Source organism: Phocoena sinus, chromosome 11 (assembly GCF_008692025.1).
Source record: "Phocoena sinus isolate mPhoSin1 chromosome 11, mPhoSin1.pri, whole genome shotgun sequence".
NCBI lineage: Eukaryota > Metazoa > Chordata > Mammalia > Artiodactyla > Phocoenidae > Phocoena > Phocoena sinus.
This window is the reverse complement of record NC_045773.1, coordinates 46,275,641-46,299,855: the sequence shown is the minus strand read 5'-3', so window position 1 is coordinate 46,299,855 and position 24,215 is coordinate 46,275,641. Positions and strand designations below refer to the sequence as shown.

At 40.5% G+C, this 24,215-nt stretch overlaps 1 protein-coding gene across 3 annotated transcripts in view; it reads left to right on the top strand.

The window, feature by feature from the left end:
• The window catches only part of ANO10 (anoctamin 10), a 228,840-nt gene that overhangs the window by 33,798 nt on the left and 170,827 nt on the right, over window positions 1-24,215 (top strand). For 2 of the 3 annotated variants that reach the window (XM_032648602.1, XM_032648601.1), the window contains exons 8-10: window positions 1,725-1,799; window positions 4,599-4,781; window positions 15,338-15,529. In XM_032648602.1, coding sequence (XP_032504493.1) covers window positions 1,725-1,799; window positions 4,599-4,781; window positions 15,338-15,529 — 450 coding nt within the window. The remainder of the gene's footprint in view (window positions 1-1,724; window positions 1,800-4,598; window positions 4,782-15,337; window positions 15,530-24,215) is intronic. The other variant, XM_032648603.1, reaches the window with a different exon arrangement.

The following is a 24,215-nucleotide window of genomic DNA, read 5'->3' as shown; positions in this document are numbered from 1 at the left end:
TATCCACTGGAATTGATTTAACCCAGTCCATGTACTTTACTCCCAGGCCCTCGCTTAGAAAGAACCTTTGTTCCAGCTGTAGGAGTCATTCTGAGAAGCTTATTTATCTCGCTTTTCCATCCTCAAAGGGTGAAAAACCACCATTAGGAAGGTGATTAGGTTTCTGGAAGTAGGTAAATTTATAGAGGCAAGAGCCCGGGAGGAAATGGAAAACCTCTCATAAATAGGTAATGAGAATTCAACAATGTCAGCAATTTGGACATGAGAAAAGGGGCAAGCGGCCATCCATATCTAAAACGGCTCCGAAGGCCTCACTCTGGCCGTGTAAAATAATTTGTATTCAAAATGTTTGTGCTGAGTCGGCAAGGATGCTCCGTTCCGTGTTCTCTGTGGGAGAAAGCAAGCAGGGGAATGTGTAATGCATTAAAAGCTTCATTCAGAAAGATCCCAATATGGAGCTTTTGCCCTTAGAGGTAAAACACTCCATTTGTCTTAAAGAATTTAGTTATTTGTTAGACTTGATTATTCTCTGATGGTGCCAGATACAACGTCAGGTGACTGTCTGGTAAAGAGACTGTTCATCCTCCACTGTGTGTGCTAGGTCTCTCCCTTCCTTTTCAGTCTTGTGCGGAGAGCGTTTCTCAGCCTTCCGAGCTTTCGCTTTTCAACTCCTACTCTAACTCAGCACCCCCATCCCTACGCCCACCTCCCCCTACCCTGTGGCCGCATTGGGTTACGCTCATTCTCTCCAGTTGACTCCCCCTTCCCTCACTAATGAAGTGCTCATACTGTTCACAGAGCAGTCTTTTGTCTCGGAAAGTGATGCTGCACAGGGGGAGGTAGCCAGCGTGCGGCTGGGGGCCAGGAAGGAAACCCATCAGTCCTGGGGGCAATTGCAGGCTCTTGAGCAGGGGAACTACTTGAAGAAATGGCACCTGTTGTGGTGGAATCTCCACCCCACTCCCTGCTCCCCTACCCCTGAACCATGTGTCTGGGCAGGGCAGTCTCAGGCCCATGGTGACAAAGATGCTGCCCGGGCCAGGCTGGTTGTTCTGGCTGATCTCTCTTGCTAGTGCCCCTCGGCTAGCTAGGTGTCTCTCTAGGGGGCGGGGGAATCTCAGGTCCCTTGGCACAGAGAGTCTTCCGGGGCTGGACTGCTTGTTGGGGCAGGGCCCTCCTTTCTGGTGCTGCCTGGTCACCCCACCCAGCATCTCTCCGTGGGGCAGGGGAGTGGCAGGGCGGAAGGGAAGGAGAGCACATCCCCTCGCAGCTTATTGTTAGTGGGGGTCCTCGTCAGTCTCCCTGTTAGTGCTGCTGGGCTTGCCTGTTGTCAGGACTCCTATTCTGAGCGGGATGGGCAGGAATGTGTCTCCCTGCTGCCTGGGTTACTAGGTTGGGGGTGGGAGATGCTGGGCCTTGGACTCTCTCTTTTGTAAGAAAGTAGTAGGGATGTAAGATGCGCTGGTGCTGTGTTGTTCCTTCAGCCCTGGGGTCCCAAACCTGATCTTCTTCCTCTTAGCACCTTTCAGAGCTCTCCTTTGGTTGCCTCTCGCGATATTTCGAGTTCATAGATGTGCTTAGCGAGGGGGAGTAGGAGAAACACGTCCAAGCCACCTTCTCTGGACCGGAAGTCCCTCATTACGTTTCTCAAATGCGATTTTTATAGTTGTAATGAAGTACTGTGATGCAATATTAAATATTGCTATCTTTTTTTGTTTTTGCAGTTCAACTTTTTAAATTGCTTTGCCTCACTCTTCTACATTGCCTTTGTCCTGAGGGATATGAAGCTTTTGCGTCAGGTGAGTGTGAAAAACAGAAAGGTATCAATTTTTTAGGTTTTAGAGGTGGTTTCCTATATTCAGGTAATGTAATTGTCTTCCCATTACTATCTTTATAAATAAAATTATTAAATTTTGTGTACTTCTAAGCCCAATTCTAAATAAACAACCATTAGCAATTGCACCGTGTATTATACTCAACTGGAAAGAAATTTGTTGATGCTAACCAACTTGCAAAATAAATCATGTAGAGCACAAAATCAAATACAGAGTTCATATCAAACCTTGTAAAAGCAATTTTAACAGCAAAATGTATTCATTAATTGAACTTCTGTGTGTGTCTCAGGTAATGGTATAACCTTAAATAGTTCTTTCACATTTCTTTTTTTTTAAATTTAATTTAATTTTGGCTGCATTGGGTCTTCATTGCTGCATGCGGGCTTTCTCTAGTTGTGGTGAGTGGGGGCTACTCTTCGTTGCAGCACGCGGACTTCTCATCGCGGTGGCCTCTCGTTGCAGAGCACAGGCTCTAGGTGTGTGGGCTTCAGTATTAGTAGCACGTGGGCTCAGTAGTTGCAACACTTGGACCCTAGAGTGCGTGGGTTTCAGTAGTTGTGGTGCACGGGCTCAGTAGTTGTGTCTCTCTGGCTCTAGAGCGCAAGCTCGGTAGTTGTGGCGCACGGGCTTAGTTGCTCTGCGGCATGTGGGATCTTCCCAGTCCGGGGATCAAACCTATGCCCCCTGCATTGGCAGGTGGATTCTTTTTTTTGTTTTTTAATAAACTTATTTATTTTATTTATTTATTTTTAGCTGTGTTGGGTCTTCGTTGCCATGCACGGGCTTTCTCTAGTCGCGGCGAGCAAGGGCTACTCTTCGTTGCAGTGCGTGGGCTTCTCATTGCGGTGGCTTCTCTTGTTGTGGAGCACGGGCTCTAGGCGTGTGGGCTTCAGTAGTTGTGGCACATGGGCTTAGTTGCTCCGTGGCATGTGGGATCTTCCTGGACCAGGGGAGATGGGGTCAAATGGGATCCGTGTCCCCTGCGTTGGTAGGTGGATTCTTAACCACTGTGCCACCCGGGAACTCTCACACATTTCATTTTTAAATTAATAAGTTGTTAAACTTTAGAGACCAGCAGATCCTATGCACTGCTGTATTGTTTCTGAAATGTTTAAGAAAGATGACATATTTTGTTGTGTTACCATTTCTGGATCACATGATAATAGTGAATAATAAATTATTGCCTTCTAATTTCTCTTTTTTATACTTGAGCCAACTACCAGTAAGGGCTCTTCCTTCCTGGTTTTAATATACTGTGATTGTTAGTGAGCAGAATCTCAAAGCCTAGGCTTCTTAATCGTTATATGAGAGCTTGGGATCATTTTTCAAGGAATTTAAAAATTTGTATAACAGAGAAAGTTAAAAGATTTTGTAGTTATGGTTCTAAGAGCTTGCATAAAAGTAAAATTAAATATTGTGTTCTTAGTATTTAAAAAATTATTTTTGAAAATACTACATTTGAAATCGATAGGTTAGATGTACATACCTTTTCCAATCCCACCATTATTGTATTAGTGGGGTATGACTCCTCATTTCTTATACTTTAGAGAGTCTCCTTTATTTAACAGGGGACAGGGGGTTGGGGGAAGTCTCTTTAAAACATAGAATTTTAATATCAGCTAAGGTGGTTTGTGATGAAAACACTGATACCTATCTGGGGAAAGTGGAAATTGACACAGTACCTCTGGAAACTACTTGGGCAACTTTGCCAAGAACGTTAATCCATCCCTAGTAAATCATCAGAGGTGGGGTGAAGATTCTTGTACGTAGGTAAGGGGCAGCATTTATAATAGTCAGGGTTGGGAATAATACTTAGATTCAACAACAGTGCATGAGCTAAGTAAAAAAGAATTATTCATGACATGGGAAAGTGCTCACAATATAGTAAGTGAGAAAAGAAATCTACAAAGCTGTTTATATATAGGATGATTCTACTTTTATTTTTACATATGATTATAAAGAAATATTTAGGGGACTTCCCTGGTGGTGCAGTGGTCAGGAATCCGCCTGCCAATGCAGGGGACACGGGTTCGATCCCCAGTCCGGGAGGATCCCACATGCCGCGGAGCAGCTAAGCCCGTGCACCACAACAACTGAGCCTGCGCTCCAGAGCCCGCGAGCCACAACTACTGAAGCCGGCGCGCCTAGAGCCCGTGCTCCGCAGCAAGAGAAGCCACTGCAGCCAGAAGCCCGTGCACTGCAACGAAGAGTAGCCCCCCACTCGCCTGAACTAGAGAGAGCCTGCGCACAGCAACAAAGACCCAGTGCAGCCAAAAAATTAATTAATTAATTAAAAAATATATTTAGAATGTTAATAGTGGTTCTGACATGGTTGTGGAATTAAGGGTGACTGTTTTTCTTTTAAGTTTTTCTACAGTGAGGGAGGATATATTAATTTTATAATAATAAGCTGTGGCTAAACTTTATTCAAAGTTGGTGACGTCATTTAGACTCACATGTTGCAGCCAGGATGAGATAATAAAAAACGCAATTTCAAGTTAATTTGTTCTCCTACCGACTCATAACCAGTTTTTTATTATAATCTTATTTGTATTATAATCTTTTTGTATTTTAGTCTGTCTTTCCTGTGAAAAAAACAATAAATTAGAACATCATTCTGACACCTAGCTTTTCCAATACTAGTTTTTATAACATAATAGTATACTATTTATTGAAGATTCTTTTCTTTTACTGCATAATTATACACATGCTTTGGTTTTGTTAAGCCACGTCGCCAAGTATCATTTATGTGCTTCTCTTTAGAGCCTGGCTACTCTCCTGATTACCTCCCAGATCTTTAACCAAATTGTAGAATCTCTTCTTCCTTACTGGCTCCAAAAGAAGCAGCATGTGAAGGTAAAGAAGAAGGTGCAGGCTTTAAAGGCAGACATCGATGCTACATTATATGAACAGGTGGTTCTGGAAAAGGAAATGGGAACTTACTTGGTAAGTTTGAATATTGCTGAATTAAACATTGATTGAAAGTGAGTAACAGTCATGTCCAGACTGTATACAACAAATAAGTAACCACTCATTGTCTCAGGTGTGACTATTTTGTAAGTGCTTTCCAGCCAGTTTCCTTACCATGAACTACTTTAAAGTTAAAAAGATGGAACTGTGTATCAAAATGCTGCTATCTTGAACCGGAAGTTATGCCTGACATCGAAAGGATGAGTCCAGTGAATTTCGAGACTGCTCTGCTGAGGGTGGTGGGAATGTTTCATAGATGGCAGAGCAAGGGAGAGGTGAGATGGCTGTGGAACCATTGTTTGCTCTGGACACTTGAAACTCAAAGAAAAAAATTGAAGCCCATCGTTAAAAATGGAATGCCAATCTGAAGATTAATTTATAATATAGTTTAAATTACTTAGTGCTGTAGTAAATATAAAATAGTTCTTTTAAGACAGAGAATTTCTGAATTATTTTTAGGAACTCCAAATAGGTCATTGGAGGTTCCTGAACCTTAACATGTATTCAGCAAATGTTTACTGAGCTCTGCCTATATTCAGTATATCTCTTTTGAGGGGGTCAGGTGTTGGGGTCATGTTTGCTTTAGGTCATTGTTTCTTATATCCTGCCCCTTCCTTCTGGGTGTGATATTCTTCTTAGTGAAATAGATCCTTTAGTGAGGGTCCATTATCGTTAAACTTTCCTAGTCTTGGTTTTCATCACGAATGCATGAGTCTCCTGATTACTGAATTTCTTGGCTGACTTTCCTAGTTTTTCTTGTATGCCTAAGAATTTTAGTTTGTATGTTTATGTTGAGCAGTTTATTCTCTCTCTCTCTCTCTCTCTCCCTGCTCGCCTCTCTGTCTTATTTTTGCAGTCCCTCCTGCCCCACCCCCTAGTCCAGAACCAGGAGTTTGTAGCCCAAAGCTCGCATCCGATCTTGTGGTGATGGTGGAGATTCTGCAGAGCCAGCAGGTAGCATGCTGTTGACCCAAGCTGTAGTTCCAGGGCAGCAGCTGTGGCTTTTTTCAGGCCCCTTCAAGGGTAGGGGCCACTGTTCTCACCCGTGGTTTTGCTCAAACAACCTGCTTCCAGATACACGCTAGAGGAGTGGTGTGCCTTTGGTTCCCCTGCCTGAAGGATTCAGATCCTGGCCACCGTGCCCAGCCTGTGGACGGAAGCCTGGCCAGGCTTCTGATTACTATCTTGCACTTCGTTCCATTTCTCGCTTGGGCGGCTGATTTTTTTGTTTTTGAGTGATGATATTCTTTTGATTAAAATAAACGTATATGCACTAGCATTTTCTATTATTGCTGTGTTTGGGGGAGAAGATGATTCAGGGTATAAACTTACAGCATATCTTGACCGGCAGCACTGTTTATACATGAGGTATCAGAGAAACACACACGCAGGCAGTTAAGAGTTAAAGAAAATAGCGCTTGGGCACAACATGCAGCCACCTTGCCTGCGTTGGTCGAGTGCTGGCTTACTGTGGGTTACAAGTCAGTCTAATTCACATAGTGTCAGAAGCCTTTCCTCGCTTGTTCTGGGGGGTAGTATTTTGGGCCGTATTTATTTTTTCCCTTCATTTTCTCACAGAAACTAAACCACCATTCTTTCCCCCGAGTTCTTTATTCCATCCCCTCTCTCATTGCCCCAGGCCCACCTGGAGCTCCCGGGTTTCCTGATTCCCCCTTCTCCCCTTCCTGTTTCAAAGCAAGCAAACCTCTCACGTCGTCTGCTATTTTTGTCCTGTCTCTTTCCTACCCCTGCCAATTTCTTGAAATAATTCTTCTCCATGTTATCATCTCTACATCCCTCTTCTCTACCCGCTCTCAGCTCTTCTTTTTCTCTGAATCGTTTGGGCAGACAGCGTCATCCCCTAAAGTGACCAGAGCCAAGCTCGAAGTCTTCTCCAGACCAGTTCCTCCCCCTTTCCTCAGGCTTAGCGAATGGTACACAGTAATACAGACAATATGCCCTTCTCAAAGCTGTTTTAATTCATCTAAGAACTGTATGCTGACAAGGTGACAAAATCTTACCTCTTACCTTTTTGATATTTCATGATATCCGATAATACGTTTATAAAGGAAGGTAAGGCAGGCACTGCTTTTCTCACGTTAATAATAAGCAGTTGAAGCTCTGTGTTATTTTTTAAAATTTATTAATTTTATTTATATTTGGCTGGGTTGGGTCTTCATTGCTGTGCACGGGCTTTCTCTAGTTGCGGCGAGCAGGGGCTACTGTTCGTTGTGGTGCGCGGGCTTCTCATTGCGGTGGCTTCTCTTGTTGTGGAGCACGGGCTCTAGGTGTGCGGGCTCAGCAGTTGTGGCGCGCGGGCTCTAGAGCACAGGCTCGGAAGTTGTGGCGCACAGGCTTAGTTGCTCCATGGCATGTGGGATCTTCCCGGACCAGGGCTCGAACCCGTGTCCCCTGTGTTGGCAGGCGTGTTCTTAACTACTGCGCCACCAGGGAAGTCCGAAGCTCTGTGTTATTAATCACCTGGTGACTAAGTCAGAAGCAAGGTTCAAGACTTTGCTTTTCTCTTCAGAGTCTATTATTCAGCACGGGCTCTCTGATATGAAGTTAAGGAAATAGTATATTAATTTCTCTCGCAGGCCCTGGGTCTGTGTGTGAATGCTGGGGTTAACAGTGAGTGCCTCTCCTTAGTAACTTAACTTGCTTGCGGGGCCCCGCGTTATCTGACTATTTGTCCTTCCTAACCTCCTACAAGTTCCTCCTTTACTCTCTTCGTGGAAATGACATCAGGTATTTTCTATTTCAACTCTCCCCATATATTTGGAAAGGGGGAGATGCTTTGGGGGCACATTTGTTCTAGATCGTTGTTTGCTATGCGCTCATCTTTCCCTCCGGGTCTATTTTTCTCCTCACTGAAGCCAATGAGCTTAAAATTGTATTTTCTGTAATCTCATCCTGAGTGCTATATATGAATCTAAAACAATGTTGCCAAGCTTTGGGGAAAAGCAGTTTGAGACTTAAAAAACTTGATTCTAAAAAGTCATACTTGCTTACTTACTGTAGAAAACTTGGAAAATGTAGAACAGAGTATAAAGAAAAAGACATTCTCCATAATGTCTCCAGCAGGGGTGATCCACTGGGGTCTCCCGACCCTGTTTCTCCAGCCACAGGGCCAGGGCTGTATAACCCCTCTGATCTCACTGTGCGCTGCTGTTCCGTTCCTGGGAACAGTTCACGTGCAACTGCATAGCTGCGTGAGGCTGAATTTTCATGATCAGTATTCCAACTAGAGCAGCATGTTGCCACACAGCAAATGAGCTGCCCTCTAGTGAGCTAGACATTGACGAGGTTTGCCAAAAACGTAATTGAGCGCCACTCACCGCACTAGACATTTTTTGTTTTGGAAAACATAATGATTTTTCAAACAATATTTTATTAATGTTAATATGCTTTTTATTATTGAAATGAATCAATGAGAAATATATTTTAAGTTCTGAGTTTTAATTTCTAACACAGTAAATAACACTAGGTATAATAACTCCCATGAACAAAAAGTCTTCGGTGCCCTCAGTGATTTTAAAGAGTTTAGGGCTTTGGAGACCTGAAAGTTTGCAGATCTAGAATAATTCCCACTCGTTTTTGTTTTTCAGAGCATTAGCTTTCGTGAAGTGGATTTGTCCCATTTGTTACTCCCTAAGATTCAAGTTCAGCAGTTTTGGAGGTATACCTCCATTGTACCCCATCAGGAGGCATTGATGGCAGGTTGACCCTTGTGTGGGGCTGCCTTGTTAGATCACGTGATTGACTGGGTGACAGTTTGCAAAGGTTCTTTTTCACTTTGTGTTGAATAGGTTATCTGTGGTAGATTCTTTGAGACTATCCTATTCTCTATAAATGGTAGCTCTTTAAAAATAGTTTCTAATCGTTTGTTGCTGGCATATAGGAATGCTGTTGGTTTTTGTATTTTTTATCCAGAAACTCTGCTGAATTCTCCTATGTTTTTGGATTTTATTAGGTTTTCTATGTAGACAGTTATTTCACCTACAAATGAATAATGGCTAGGGATTTCCCTGGTGGTCCAGTGGTTAAGACTCTGTGCTTCCACTGCAGGGGGCGCGGATTCAATCCCTGGTCGGAGAACTAAGATCTTGCATGCTACGTGGTGTGGCCAAAAAAGGCTATTTTTTTTTTTTTTTTTCAGTACGCGGGCCTCTCACTGTTGTGGCCTCTCCCGTTGTGGAGCACAGGCTCCGGAAGCGCAGGCTCAGCGGCCGTGGCTCACAGGCACAGCCACTCTGCGGCATGTGGGATCCTCCCGGACCGGGACACGAGCCCGTGTCCCCTGCAATGGCAGGCGGACTCTCAACCACTGCGCCACCAGGGAAGCCCCAAAAAAGGCTATTTTTTGATTTTAATTTTATTGAAGTATAGTTGATCTATAATGTTGTGTTAATCTCTGCTGTATAGCAAAGTGATTCAGTTATATATATATATTCTTTTTCATATTCTTTTCCATTATGGTTTATCACAGGGTATTGAATATAGTTCCCTATGCCACACAGTAGGACCTTGTTTATCCATCCTATATGTGATAGTTTGCGTCTGCTAATCCCAAACTCTCAGTCCTTCCCTTCCCCACCCACCTCACTAATGGCCATTTTGTTTCTTCCTGCAGTCCTTATACTTTTTATTATTTATTTATTTGGTTCACTAATATGTTCAGTACAATTTGGACAGAAGTAGTTATAACAGGAATCTTTATCTTGTTCCTGATTTTTTTTTTTCTTCTAACCGTTGAGTATTATGTTTGTTCCGTGTTTTTGGTAGGTAACTTTTTATCAGTTTATGAATGTTTTTTTTCTCTTCCTTATTTGGGAAGAGTTTTTATTGTGGATGACGTTGAATTTTATCAAAAATTATTTTTTTTGCTTCTGTTGCGATCATCATGTTATCTCCTTTAATTAATATTTTCATTTATATTTGTAAGTTTCCTAATGGAACACCATGTTTGCATTTAAATGATTAACTTCACTTGTTCAGTATTTTTTTAATCTACATTGTTATGTTGAATATGCTAATATTTTGTTTAGGGTTTGTGCCATTTGCTAGTAATTTTCCTTTCTCAGTCACTGGGATAGGGTCCCTGTGTTATTTATCGTACAAAACTCTGTTGCTAATGCAGAGCCTGGCGTTCAGCGGGTGCTCAGTGTAATGTTGCATAAAGAACAGTTTTAGGAAAAGAGCAGCCCAGCCCCTGCTGTCTGTGTGCTGCTTGTTGCCCTCATCCTGTACTTTATCCTCCTCACATACTCAGAATGCGGAATTCTGAGACGTGATGTTTCTCCAGGGATGGTGTGAGGGGCCAGTGGGATGGATCCCCTGGAGGCTGAAACTTTGTGTTCATACATTCTTAGAATCATCTTAGTAAGTTGGTGTTTTCTAACTTGCAGCTGTTGGGGTAGATTGTCTTGTTTAATGTGTTTTTTAGTATGTGATTGTTTACTTTGTTAAAATTGCATTTTTTTTTCCTTCTTGCTGTTGGATTACGTCCCTGGTTTGCTGAATTGACTGACCCCAAAGTGCTCAGAAGTGTGAAAGTACTGATAGAATTACCATGTAAATCCTACACTCCGAATCCGCTTGTTAGATGGGAACACAGAATGGGGGGGAGGGGCTCCCTGGGTGCTGGATGCTAAAAAGGCCAGGAAGACCTTTGCGTGGCTTCTGGAGGCTGCACCTGGTACATCTGAGAGAAACTGTCTACGCATCTCTGCAGAGGCTCACCCTTTTATTTCACGAGCTGAAACAACACAATTTTGAAAGCTGAGCATAGGCTATCACGATTTCTTAAGATCGAATTGGGGTAAAAATGGCTTGATTGCTAAGAGTTTCACTGTTGATTTCTTCACTCTTCAGAGAAGTAAATCGATGCTGTATTGCTGGGCACATTTAAAAACCACATCCGTATGCTGCAGCACACATAAGGACATTCTTTCTGGAGCCAAATGCAACCAAAGAGCTGTTTAGAAACTGCTCAGCACTGAACCCCCAGCTGAGCGTCAACCTGCCAGCTCCCAAAGCACATGTGTTTGGCATTGCTCTTTGGCAAGCCTTGCAAACAGCCAGTGAAACTCACTCAAAACCCCTGGGTTCACACTTCATCCAAATACCCAGAGCATCTGGCAGAAGCACTTCTTGCCATCCCCAGTACTCTGTAATTATGTTTGAGTGTTTTCAATTTTAGTAAAATATAAAATAAAAAAGGAAACCAACTAGAGATAGAATCTGACTTATACTAAAGCTCTCAGCTACTGAGCCTAATATGCCTATCTTGGTGCAGGACTGACTCTGAGATGCAGTAATGATAATTATAATTTAAAGTATTCATGTTACTTTAAAATATTATGATGAATAGTTTTCTTAAACTGAAACTGTTGCTGCCTGTGCACTGGATGATCATGAGAGTGCCTGAGGATGCTGGAAGTGGGTGCCTGTGGCTCCCTCACCCAATCACCGCACCACATAGAGTGCTGCCCAGCCCCTCTTGGATCAGGATGTGAGCAGCAGGCCCTTGGGTCCAGTCAAGGAGTTACTCAGGTGACAAGTCACAGTCACCAATGACCAGGCATCCCATTTCAATGCAGGCGCCTTTTTCCAGTTATTAAAGATCACGAAGTAACTCACCTCTTACCGTTTATCTCTCTTACCTACAAATCAAGGGTATGTAATAGCTTTTGCTCCTTTCTTCCTTTGGACTAAACCTTTTAAAGCACATCAGAAAGGTTTTTAAATATAGTATCAGAGGAATTTCGTCATGCTTTCCTGGTTTCCCCCTTTTCTTCTGTGGACTCCTTTTTCTTTTTTGCCTCTTTGATGTGTCAGCTACTTCCACTAGGGTGATTCTGGGGAGCTTCCTTGTTACTAACAGCTTTTTTTTTTAACTTCTTTAAAAAGTTGAGGTAATAATTCACATACCATAAAATTAACCATTTAAAAATGTACAATTTAGAGTTTTTTAGTAAATTCACAAGGTGGTACAATCATCACCACTATCTAATTCCAGAACATTTTCATCATCGACCCCCAAACTCCCCATACCCATTAGCAGTAACATCTTCCCCTAGTCTGGCAATCACTAATCTACGTTCTGTGGATTTACCTATTCTCTGCATTTCATATAAATGAAATCATGTAATAGGTGGCCTTTTGTGTCCGGCTTCTTTCTCTAAGCATAATGCTTTTAACGTTTATTCACGCTGTACCATGTGCCAGTACCCCATTCCTTTTTTTGTGGTTGAATAATATTCCATTGTATGGATACACTATGTATTGTTTATCCATTAATCAGCTGGTAGACATTTGGATTGTTTCCACTTTTTGCTATTATGAATAATGCTATTGTGAACATTTTTGTACAAGTTTTTTTATGAACACATGTTGCCATATGCTAGGTCGTATGTTAACTCAACGTTTAACTTTAAGGAACTGCCAGACTATTTTCAAAAGAGGTGGTGATTCTATATTCCAACTAGCCACGAGTGGGGTCCCATTTTTTCCCACAGCCTCACTTTTTTTTTTTTTTAAATGATAGCTATCCTATTAGGTGTAAAGTAGTATTTCATTGTGGGTTTACTTTGGATTTTCCTAATGCCTAAATATATTGATCATCTTTTCATGTGATTTTTGGCCATTTGTATCTCTTCTTTGGGGAAATATATATTCACATTCTTTGCGCATTTTAAAATTGGGTCATCTGCCCTTTTGTTATTGAGTTGCAAGAGTTCTTCATATGTTCTGAATATAAATTTCTTATCAGATATATGATTTGCAAATATTTCTTCCCATTCTGTTGTTTATCTTTTTACTTTCTTGGTGGTGTCCTTTGATCCATAAAAGTTTTAAATTTTGGTGAAGTCCAGTTTCTCTCTTTTTTGTAACTTGTGCCTTTGGTGTCATGTCTGAGAAACCATTGCTTAATCCGAGGTCAGGAAGATTTACTACTCTATGATTTGTTGAGTGCTTTTATCATGAAAGGGTGTTGTACTTTGTTTTTCCTGTGTCTATTGAGATGACTAAATATATTTATACATGCATACATGTATACCAAAAAAACTGTTAATGTGGTGTATCACATTGACTGATATTTATATGTTGAACCAATCTTACAATCTGGGGGTAAATCCCACTTGATCGCAGTGTAAAATCCTTTTACTCTGCTGCTGGATCCACCTAGTATTTTGTTGAGGAGTTTTATATCTTTATTCAGGGGTGTTGGTCTGTATTTTTCTTATGAAGTCTTTGTCTGGTTTTGCTATTGAGGTTGTACTGGCTACACAGAATGAGTTGGGAAGTGTTTCTTCCTCTTGTTCTTTTTGGAAGACTTTGAAGAATTAGTATTCATTCTTCTAGTGTTTGAGAGAATTCACAAGTGAACTGTCTGGGCCTGGGTTTTTCTTTGTGCAAAGTTTTTGATTGCTAACTCAATCTTTTTACTTGTTTTAGGTTTGTTTAGATGTTTCTTCTCAAGTCACTTTTGATAGTTTGTGTCATTCTAAGAATTTACCCATTTCATCAAGGTTATTTAATGTTATTTTTGGCATATAATTGTTGTCATGTCCAACCGGTTTTTGTCGTATCCTGCTCTTAATGGTTGTATCATTCTTTTAATGGTTTCGCCCTGCCCCTTCCTTTCTATCTCAAATTGTTCATAATTCTTCTTACTTATAATTCTTCCCCTTCCCCTTACTGACCTTAAAGGTCAATAGTAATGTCCCTTCTTTCATTCCTGATTTTAGTAATTTGAGTCTTTCTTTGTTTCTTGCACAGTTTAGGTAATGGTTTGTCATTTTTCGTTGATCTCAGTCATTTCAAAAAACCGAATTCTGGTTTTATTGGTCTTCTTTGTTTTTCTATTCTCTATTTTATTTATTTCACTCTAATCTTTATTATTTATTTCCTTCTGCTTGCTTTAGGTTTAGATTACTCTTCTTTTTCCGGTTTCTTAAGATGAAAATTTCAGTTTTTTAGAGATCTTTCTTCTTTTTTAACAAAGGCATTTACAGCCATAAATTCCCTGTGAGCACTGCTTTCACTGTATCTTATTGAGTTTTGGTATGTTTCATTCACCTCAGAGTATTTACTAATTTTTCTTGTGATTTCTTCTTTAACTCATTGTTTTTTTTTAGGAGTGTGTTGCTCAATTTTCACATAGTATGTGAATTTCCGAAATTTCCTTCTGTTATTGATTTCCAGTTTTATTCCATTGTGGTCAGAGAAGATACTTTGTATGATTTTTAAGCCTTTTAAATTTGTTGAGAAGTGTTTTATGGCCTAACATATTATCTATCCTGGAAAATGTTCCATGTACACTTGAGAAGAATGAGTATTCTGCTATTGGATTGAGTGTTTTCTACATGTCTGTTAGGTCTTTGTTATTGTGTTAGGGCATGCCTTCAGTACTAAGCCAGGAAGTTTAAAATTCTGCCCTAGCGTTCACTTTCCGCTTGTGCAGAGCTTCAGGGTCAGTCAGAGGTGAGATCTTAGACCTTTCTCAGATCCTTCCTAAGCTTATGTGTGATCCTCTACATGTGCCTCATCTTCTCAATTCCCAGTAAAATGTGGGAGCTTTGCAAACCCCCTGTGGATATCTCATTCTTCAGCCTTTTCTTTGGGGCTCCCTGGCTAGTCTGTTGTTTGCCCCAGCTGCTACCCTTTACCTCAAGCAGACTGATGTTAAAGCATTCAATTAACATCCCTGGGGGAGGAGCCTTTAGTGCTGGGAAGACTCAGTGCCGCTAAATAGAGACAAGCCTTTTGAGTGGGGTCTTCTAGAGCCAGGTCAGATAATGATTTCCCTCTGGGAATGAGGCTTTCAAAGATGTGTGTCCCCCCTCTCCTCCCTCTGGCACAGGAATGCATGCTATTATTTTTCGAGGCTGCTGCAGAACTCGGGAGCAGGATATGAAACTAGAGTAAGTTAAAGTGCCACAAGGTTGAGCTGTTATTCTTGACTAAATGCTGCCCCGAATACTGCAAGCCTTTAGTTAATTTCCAGAGTACTGAAAAAGTTGCTTTTGACAAATTGTGTCATTTGTTGTTGTTGTTTGCTTTTATGGAGGTGTAAACTTCTGGAGGTTCTCAACTCTGCCAGTTTCACTGGCATTACCACCATCAGTTTTTTAATGGAGGGTCAGGGGCTGAGACGCTGGGGTACGCATGATATGAAGGGACCATCATGTCAGATTTCTAATAATGATCCTGGATCATTTCTTTTTACTTGGTCTAGAGCAAACTTCTTTAGCTTTGCTGTTATTTACCTTAGGGGAACAAATGTAATAATCCAGTGATTTGACATGATATGAGCAGCTAAATCATTTTTTTATTCTTCATTTCAGGGACTTTATAAAATTGTCTTTGAATTTAAGTAAATTCTGTTGTTGAGAAGGAGGAATTGGGAGAAACTCTGAGGTTTTTTTTTTTGGTTAGATGCTCATGCCTTGAATAGTATTGCAAAAGACTGTTCTTATTAAGTGATATTAAAACAATGCCTGTTTTCTTCTTTTTTACATTTTCAGGGCACCTTTGATGATTACTTGGAGTTATTCCTGCAGTTTGGTTATGTGAGCCTTTTCTCCTGTGTTTACCCACTGGCAGCTGCCTTCGCTGTGCTAAATAATCTCACCGAAGTTAATTCAGATGCTTTAAAAATGTGCAGGGTCTTCAAACGCCCATTCTCAGAACCTTCAGCCAGTATTGGTGTATGGCAGGTAATTATTTGAGAAAAAATTATTTCTTTAAAAACAAACAAAATGAGGCATTGTGTTTAAAAAAAAAGGTCTATGGAGAGATTTGGGAAAACTGGATTTTATCCTTGCCATGCCACAAACTAGCTGTGTAACTTCAGGTGGTCATTAACTTTCTCTGGGCCATGCTTTCCTTGTTTTTAAAGTTGGGGGCGGGGATGAGCTGCAATCTCCACGACTCCTTTCAGGTGTGAAACTTTGACAGTGTTCTTGGAGAGTAGTCAGCTGGGCCTCACCCACTGGTACTATTGAGGCCCTCCCCACTGCAGTGTCGGTGGAAATCACTGACACTGGACTTCTGCTGGGGAGCCTGGACTTCCACTTCCACTCCTACCTGGCAGTAATGAGATTCCCTTTCAGATCCCTGCTAGGGTGGTCTCAGAGAAAGCCCAGTGGAGAGTCAAGACTTTTAATATCATCCAAGAGGCCACATGAGTGCACAAAGGAGGGACTTGTACCCCTCCATCAAAGGAGGTATTAGTGGTAGTCTAGTGGGAAGCCAGAACTCTGGCCCCTCTCCAGCAATAATGACCCCACTCCCCACCTTGGGTGTCAGTGGTGTCCAGGTGGAGAACCTGGACTTCTGCCTCTACCTGCTAGTGACAAGATATTGTCCCCTGCTGGAGTGGTATCAGAGGAACCAACTAAAACAAAAGGTTATACAAAATCTGGAGTCTTATAACACCTAAAGTATCAAGGTTTTTATTAAAAAATCACTCATTATACCAAGAACCAGGATGATACCAAACTGAATGAAAAAAATGGCAGTCAGCAGATGCCACCACCAAGAAGACACACACATGTTGGAAATACTGGACAAAGATTTTAAAGCAGTCAGGTTAAAAATGCTTCAACAAGCAATTGCAAACACACCTAAAACAGATGAAAAAATAGAATTAGAACGTCTCAGCAAAGAAATAGACACAAAGGAGAATCAAATGGACATTTTAGAAGTTGAAAATATAATAAACAAAAAGCTCAGTGAATGGGTGCAATAGCAGAATGGAAGGGATAGAGGAAAGAAGCAGGAACTGGAAAACAGAAAAATAGAAATTACCTGATCTGAACAACAGAGAGAAAATAGACTGAAGAAGTAAATATAGCCTCAGAGACCTGTGTGACTATAACGACAACAAAATCTAACATTCCTGTTATTGGAGTCCAAGAAGGAAAGGAGAAAGAAGGAAGGGCTGAAAAGGCACTTGAAGTAATAATGGCCAAAACTTTTCAAACTTGGCAAGAGACCGAAAACTATAGGTTCAAGAAGCCAAGTGAACCCCAAACAAAGAAGTTCATGCCAAAACACATCATAATTAAACATCTGAAAACTAAAGACAAGGAAAAATATTCTTGAAAGCACTGAGAGAAATGACCTCTTACCTCTAGGGGAAAAACAATTAGAATGACAGCCAGTTTCTCATCAGAAATCATGGAGGCCAGAAGAAAGTGGCACAGTATTTTCCAAGGCTAAAAAATACTGTCAATACAGAATCCTATATTCAGAGAAAATATCCTTTGGGAGGGAAGGGGAAATCAAGACACTCTCAAATGAAGGAAAAGTAAGAGAATTTTTTGCTAGCAGACCTATCCTAAAAGAATGACTAAAAATTCTGTAAACTGAGGAGATGATAAAGGGACAATGTCAGGAAGCAAAAACATGGTAAACAAAAACACAAGTAAAAACAATATATTTTCCTTTTACTCCTGAGTCTTTAGAATTATGTTTGACAGTTGAAACCAAAAAATACAACACTATTTAATGGTTCTAAGTATATGTAGAAAAAATATGACAATTATATTATAAATGGGGAGTGATAAAGGAAGGTAAGATTTCTGTATTTTACTCAAACTAAATGATACAAGTAGACTGAATGTATACATATATATACACACACATATAAAATATAGTATATATATTTGTGTGTGTATGTCTATATATAGAACAACCTCTAAAAAGCTATATTGTTTAAAAGATACACTCAAAAACATAGTTAAATCAAAATGTAGTAAAAAAAAATGTTGAGGTAACCTACAGTAAGACAACAAGAAGAAAACAGAAATGAAAACACAGAAAACGAAGAAATGGCAGACTTAAGTCGATATTTTGATTGATTGTAAAGGGTCTAAAGACATGAGTTAAAGACAAAGATTGACATAATGGATTAAAATGCATAACTCAACTATATGCCATCTACAAGAAACCCAATTTAAACATGATTAAGCAGGTTGAAAGTAAAAGGGTAGAAAAAATATATGTGGAAAAATTAATTGTAAGGAAGCACGAGTGGCTATATTAATATCATATAGAGTAGACTTCTGAGCAAAGAAAATAACCAGAAAGGAACATTCTTTGGTGATAAAAGGGTCAAATTATCAAGATGATTTAGAAATCTTAATATATATTCAGCAAACAACAAGGTTGTAAAATATGTGAACTAAAAACATAGAACTATAAAGGAGAAATAGAAAAATCCACAATTACAGTTAGAGACTTCAACATCCGTTTCTCAACAATTGACAGAACGCTGGATAAAAAATCATCAAGGCTATTGACGAACTCAACAACACCATCAAATTATGAATCTAATCCATATTATAGAACATTCTACTCAACAGTAGAAGATACTGTCACCTTCAACTTGATAAGGAGCATCTATTTAAAAAACTTAAAGCTAACACCATACTTATTAGTGAAAGATTGAATGCTTTCTTTCTAAGATTAAGAACAATGCAAGAACGTCCACTGTCACTACTTTTACTGAATATAGTACTAGAAATTCTAACTAGCATAGTAAGGCCAACAATATCTCCAATTTACCCACTAGCTGACCACAGGTACATGAGCAAGCCCAGTCAAGGTCAGCTAGACCAGAAAAATTGCATAGATGAGCACAGCCTAAATTGTCTACCTGCAGAATCATGAGCTAAGTAAATGGTTGTTGTTTTAAGCCAGAGAGTTTGGGATGGTTTGTTACACAGCAATAGCTAACTAATGTAGGAAGACTCAGTATTCTAAATATATCAGTTCTCCATTAATTTACAAATTAATTAATCTACAAATGAGCTTATAAATGTAGCACTATCCTAATGGAAGTTTTTCTTTTAACTAGGTAAACTTATTGTCAAGTTCACAGGGAAAAATAAACGAAATAGAATAGCAAGAAAACTCTAAAGAATAAGGGCAGGGACACTCCTTCCTACATAGTAAAGCTTGTTATATAACCTCAGTTGTTAAAGTAGTGTAGACAATCAAACCAATGGAGCAGGATTAAAAGTCCAGAAATTCAGTATATGATATAGGTGAAATGTCAGTTCAGTGGAGAAAATCATTGACCGTCCACCAATAGTTTTGGGATAATTAAGTCTCCAAAGTGTGTGTGTCAAGGGGTAGTTTGCTCTTCAGAAGTTAAGAGGAAAAACGGCAAGACACAGAATGGGAGAAAATGTTGACAATACATTTGTCTGCCAAAGAATTTGTATTCAGATTATATGAAGGACTCACCAACTCAATAATAATACAATTAAATGGAAACATGGACAAAATATTTGAAGAAATGCTTCCCTAAAGAATATATACAAATGGCCAATGAGCTCATGAAAATATTTAGAATTAGCTACCAGGGAAATGCACATGAAAACCACAACACAATAGCACTGTACACCTGTTTTAAAATTAAGAAGACTGGTGACGCCAAGTGTTGGCAATGAGGTGTAGTAACTGGAACTCTCATACATTGCTGATAAGGATGTACTCTGATGGTCACAAAACTAGATTGCAGTTTGTAAAAAAAGTTCAACATACAGCTACCATGCCACCCAGCACTTCTGCTCTTAGAAATCCAGGGGAAATGAAAGAATATGTCCATACAAAGACTACACAGGAGTGTCCATAGTAACTTTATTCACAGTAGTCCAAAACTGGAAACAACCCAACTTGCTGTCAATAGGTAAATGGGTAAAAAAAATAATTATGGTATATTCATAAAATGGAGCACTACTCGGCAGTAAAAAAGGAATAAATTACTGATAACATACAATGTTAAAATCTGTATGCTGCTAAACCAAGATGGTGGAGGAGTAGGAGGACTTGGAGTTCATCTCTTTTCACAAATGCATCACAAATACATCTACAGATGGAACAATTCTCACAGAACACTGGCTGAACACTAGCAGAAGACCTTGGACACTGGAAAGGACAAGAAAGATCCCCACATAACTGGGTAGGACAAAAGAAAGAAGGGAAAAAGAAGAGGAGAGGAAGCAGGATGGGATCTGCGCACTTGGGGAGGAGCTGAAACAGAGGAGAGGTTCCTGTATCTGGAGAAGCCCCCTCACCGACGAGGAAATCATTTGGGACAGAAGGGGATCATCTGAGGCTCTCAGAGGAGCATGAAACGGCTGGTCTGTGGCAGATAGGACAGAGTAAGATCTACATAGATTGTCCGTGCCACAGCCCTGTGCGTCCCAGACTGGGAGGTGAGTCCACCAGTGCACACGGGAGCTGAGAGCTGGAACGTGGGGATTGGAGAACAAACCCAGGAGGAGGACTGCTGTTGGCTGTGAGGAGACAGCCAGAGGGGATGGGAGAGAGGTCATCCACAACTGGGAATGCTTGTGGAGGAAACCCAGACTGCCATAGAAGCAAGGTGCCACTGTTAAGTGACGCGCAGGGGGTGGAACCACCATTGAAGCCTCTCTCTCCCCATGCGCTGGCCCCCTGCCCCGCCAAGTGCTAGGAAAATCCCCCACCAGAGCTGACCTTCTCATGCCTGCTGCCAGGTGCTAGGAAAAGACCCACCAGGGCTGACCTTCTTGAACCAGCTGCCAGGCGCTAGGAAAGGCTCCCACTAGGGCCAGATCTCTCACGCCCATGGCTGCCAGCTTTCCCATACACTTGTCGCCGGCAGGGCCCCTGCAAACCAGGCAGCTGTGCCACCTCCACGTCCTGTCCTCACCAGGGCAGACATGAGTGCTCCAGGGCAGTCTCAGGAGCAGACTCCTGTGGATGGCCCATGTGCAGAGGTGGGGCTAAAACCACAGATGAGCCCCAGGGGCGGGGCAACTAAGGAAGAGGAACAAAAACCTTTCCATGCAGCTGCACAAACAGCAGATTAAATCCCTGCAATCGGCTTGGTAAACCCTGAGTCTGGAATATCTGAATGGACGAGTGTTCCCATAACTGAAATCAGTCTGGCTCTAGCTGCTGTGGACTTTGGGGACTAGTACACATGGGAGTTGGGCCAGGTCAGAGTCTGAGCTGCCCCCACAGTGCCCGCAGAGGGACCAGAGACTTACTTAGGGGTTTTGGAGGACCTCCTGGGGAGGTGAAGGTTGGCTGTGACTCACGGTGGGGAGAAGGACACTGACAGCTGAGACCCCAGGAAAATATAATTATTACTGTTTTTTTATGTTTTGTTTGGTTCTTTTCTTCTGTTTTTTAAATTTGTTTTTACTTTTTATTTAGTGTAAAAATTTTTTAATATATTTTAAATTCTTTTATATTTCTATGTTACTTTTTTGCTGTTCTGTTTTTTCCTTGTTTTCTTTCTTTCCTTTGTTCTATTTGTTCTTATCTTTTTTATAATTTTTTTTCTCATTTTGGTGTTCTGTTTTCTTTGCTTTTTCCTTCAGTTTGCATTCTGCTTTTTTTTCACTAATATATAGTGACAAAAAAACAGATCAGTGTTTGCTTGGGGCCAGGTATAAAGTGAGGGGTGGTTTGCTTGGGGCCAGGAATCTTTGGCGAAAATGGAAATATCCTATTTGTGATGGTGGTTTCACTGGTAAATACACTTATCAAAAGTTAATGAAGTGTATACCATAAGTGAGTACAATTTATTTTATGTAACTTGTAACTCAGTATAGGTGATATTTAAAAACCCAAAAGCTTAGTTAGAAATATATTAAAAATATACATTGCAAGAAAAAGAATAAAATACCTAGGAATAAACCTACTTAAGGAGGCAAAAGAACTGTATGCAGAAAGCTGTAAGATACTGATGAGAGAAATCAAAGATGGCACAAACAGATGGAGAGATATACCATGTTCTTGGATTGGAAAAATCAATATTGTGAAAATGTACTACCCAAAGCAATCTACAGATTCAATGCAATCCCTATCAGACTACCAATGGCATTTTTCACAGGACCAGAACAAAAAACTTTACAATTCGTATGGAAACACAAAAGACCTCAAATAGCAAAAGCAATCTAGAGAAAGAAAAATGGAGCTGGAGAAATCACTCTACCTGACTGCAGACTATACTACAGGGCTACAGTAATCAAGACAGTATGGTACTGGCACAAAAACAGAAATATAGATTAATGGAACAGGATAGAAAGCCCATAGATAAATCCGTGCACATTGTGGTCACCTTATCTATGACAAAGGAGGCCAGAATATACAATGGAGCAAAGACAGCCTCTTCAATAAGTGGTGCTGGGAAAACTGGACAGCTGCATGTAAAAGAATGAAATCAGAACACTCCCTAACACCATACACAAAAATAAACTCAAAATGGATTCAAGACCTAAATGTAAGGCCAGACACTATAAAACTCAGAATGGGAAAAAATATTTGTAAATGAAGCATCTGACAAAAGATTAATCTCCAAAATATACGGACAGCTCATGCAGCTCAATATCAAAAAAACAACCCAATCAAAAAATGGGTGTAGTGCTTCCCTGGTGGCGCAGTGGTTGAGAGTCCGCCTGCCGATGCAGGGGACACGGGTTCGTGACCCGGTCCGGGAAGATCCCACATGCCGCAGAGCGGCTGGGTCCATGAGCCATGGCCGCTGAGCCTGCGCTCCGCAACGGGAGAGGCAACAGTGAGAGGCCCGCGTACCGCAAAAAAAAGAAAGGGTGGAAGACCTAAATAGACGTTTATCCAAAGAAGACAGATGGATGCAGATGGCCAATAGACAGATGCAGATGGCCAATAAACACATGAAAAGATGCTCAACATCACTAATTATTAGAAAATGCAAATCAAAAGTACGATGAGATATCACCTCACACTGATCAGAATGGCCATTATCACAAAGTCTACAAACAAATGCTGGAGAGGGTGTGGAGAAAAGGGAACCCTCTTACACTGGTGGTGGGAATGTAAATTGTTACAGCCGCTATGGAGAACAGTTTGGAGGTTCCTTAAAAAGTAAAAATAGAATTACCATGTGATCCAGCAATCCCATTACTGGGTATATACCCAGAGAAAACCATAACTGAAAAAGACAGATGCATCCCAGTGTTCATTGCAACACCATTTACAATAGCCTGGGCATGGAAACAACCTAGATGTCTATTGACAGAGGAATGGATAAAGAAGTTTTGGTACATATATTCAATCGAATATTGCTCAGCCATAAAAAGGAATGAAATTGGGTCATTTGTAGAGACGTGGATGAACCTAGAGACTGTCATACAGAGTGAAGTAAGTCAGAAAGAGAAAAACAAATATACATTAATGCATATATGTGGAATGTGGAAACATTGGTATAGAAGATCTTATTTACAAAGCAGAAATAGAGACACAGACATAGAGGCCAAACGTATGGATATCAAGGGGGGAAGGGGTGTGTGTGGGATGAATTGGGAGATTGGGATTAACATAATACACTACTGATACTACGTATAAAGTGAATAACTAATGAGAACCTACTATATAGCACAGGGAACTCTACTCAGTGCTTGTGGTGACCTCAGTGGGAAGGAAATCCAAAAAAGGGGATATGTGTATTCATATAGCTGATTCACTTTGCTGTACAGCAGAAACGAACACAACATTGTAAAGCAACTATACTCCAATAAAAATATTATTAAAAAATCAGTATGCCAAGTGAAAGAAGCAGACATAAAAGCATGTATACTGGATGATTCTAATTATATAGAATTCTGGAAAGTCAAACTAATATATAGTGACAAAGAAACAGATCAGTGTTTGCTTGGGGCCAGGTATAAAGTGAGGGGTGGTTTGCTTGGGGCCAGGAATCTTTTGGCGAAAATGGAAATATCCTATTTGTGATGGTGGTTTCACTGGTAAATACACTTATCAAAAGTTAATGAAGTGTATACCATAAATGAGTACAATTTATTTTATGTCAATTGTAACTCAGTATAGGTGATATTTAAAAACCCAAAAGCTTAGTTAGAAATGTATTAAAAATGCAGGAAGCCAGACACTGTCATTCGCTGCCAATGGGAAAGTGAACTGGTCAACCCTGGGGAGTTCAGCTTGGTCTTACCTATCAAAACTATGAACACAGTGGCACCTTTGACTCAACTAGTCCACTTTCAGGAACTCATCCCACTTCCACACTTCTCAAATGATGTGTTTGCAAGTTTACTAATTGTAGCATTGTTTGTAATAGCAAGCAATAAGGAAATGGTTAAATAAATCTTGGTACATTGATGCAATGAAATACTTAAGCAGTTGTGACTTAAGTCTTTCGTTGTGACTTAAGAATGAGGGAGATCTTTGAGTACTGACACAGAATATCCTCCAAGACATTTTAAGTGACAAAAGCAAGGGGCTTGACAATGTGTATTATGCTGAGAAAAGAGTAAGAAGGTATATGTTCAGGTTTGCTTATATTTATTTGCATACAGTGTCTGGAAAGATACATAAGAAATTAATAATAGTGATTAT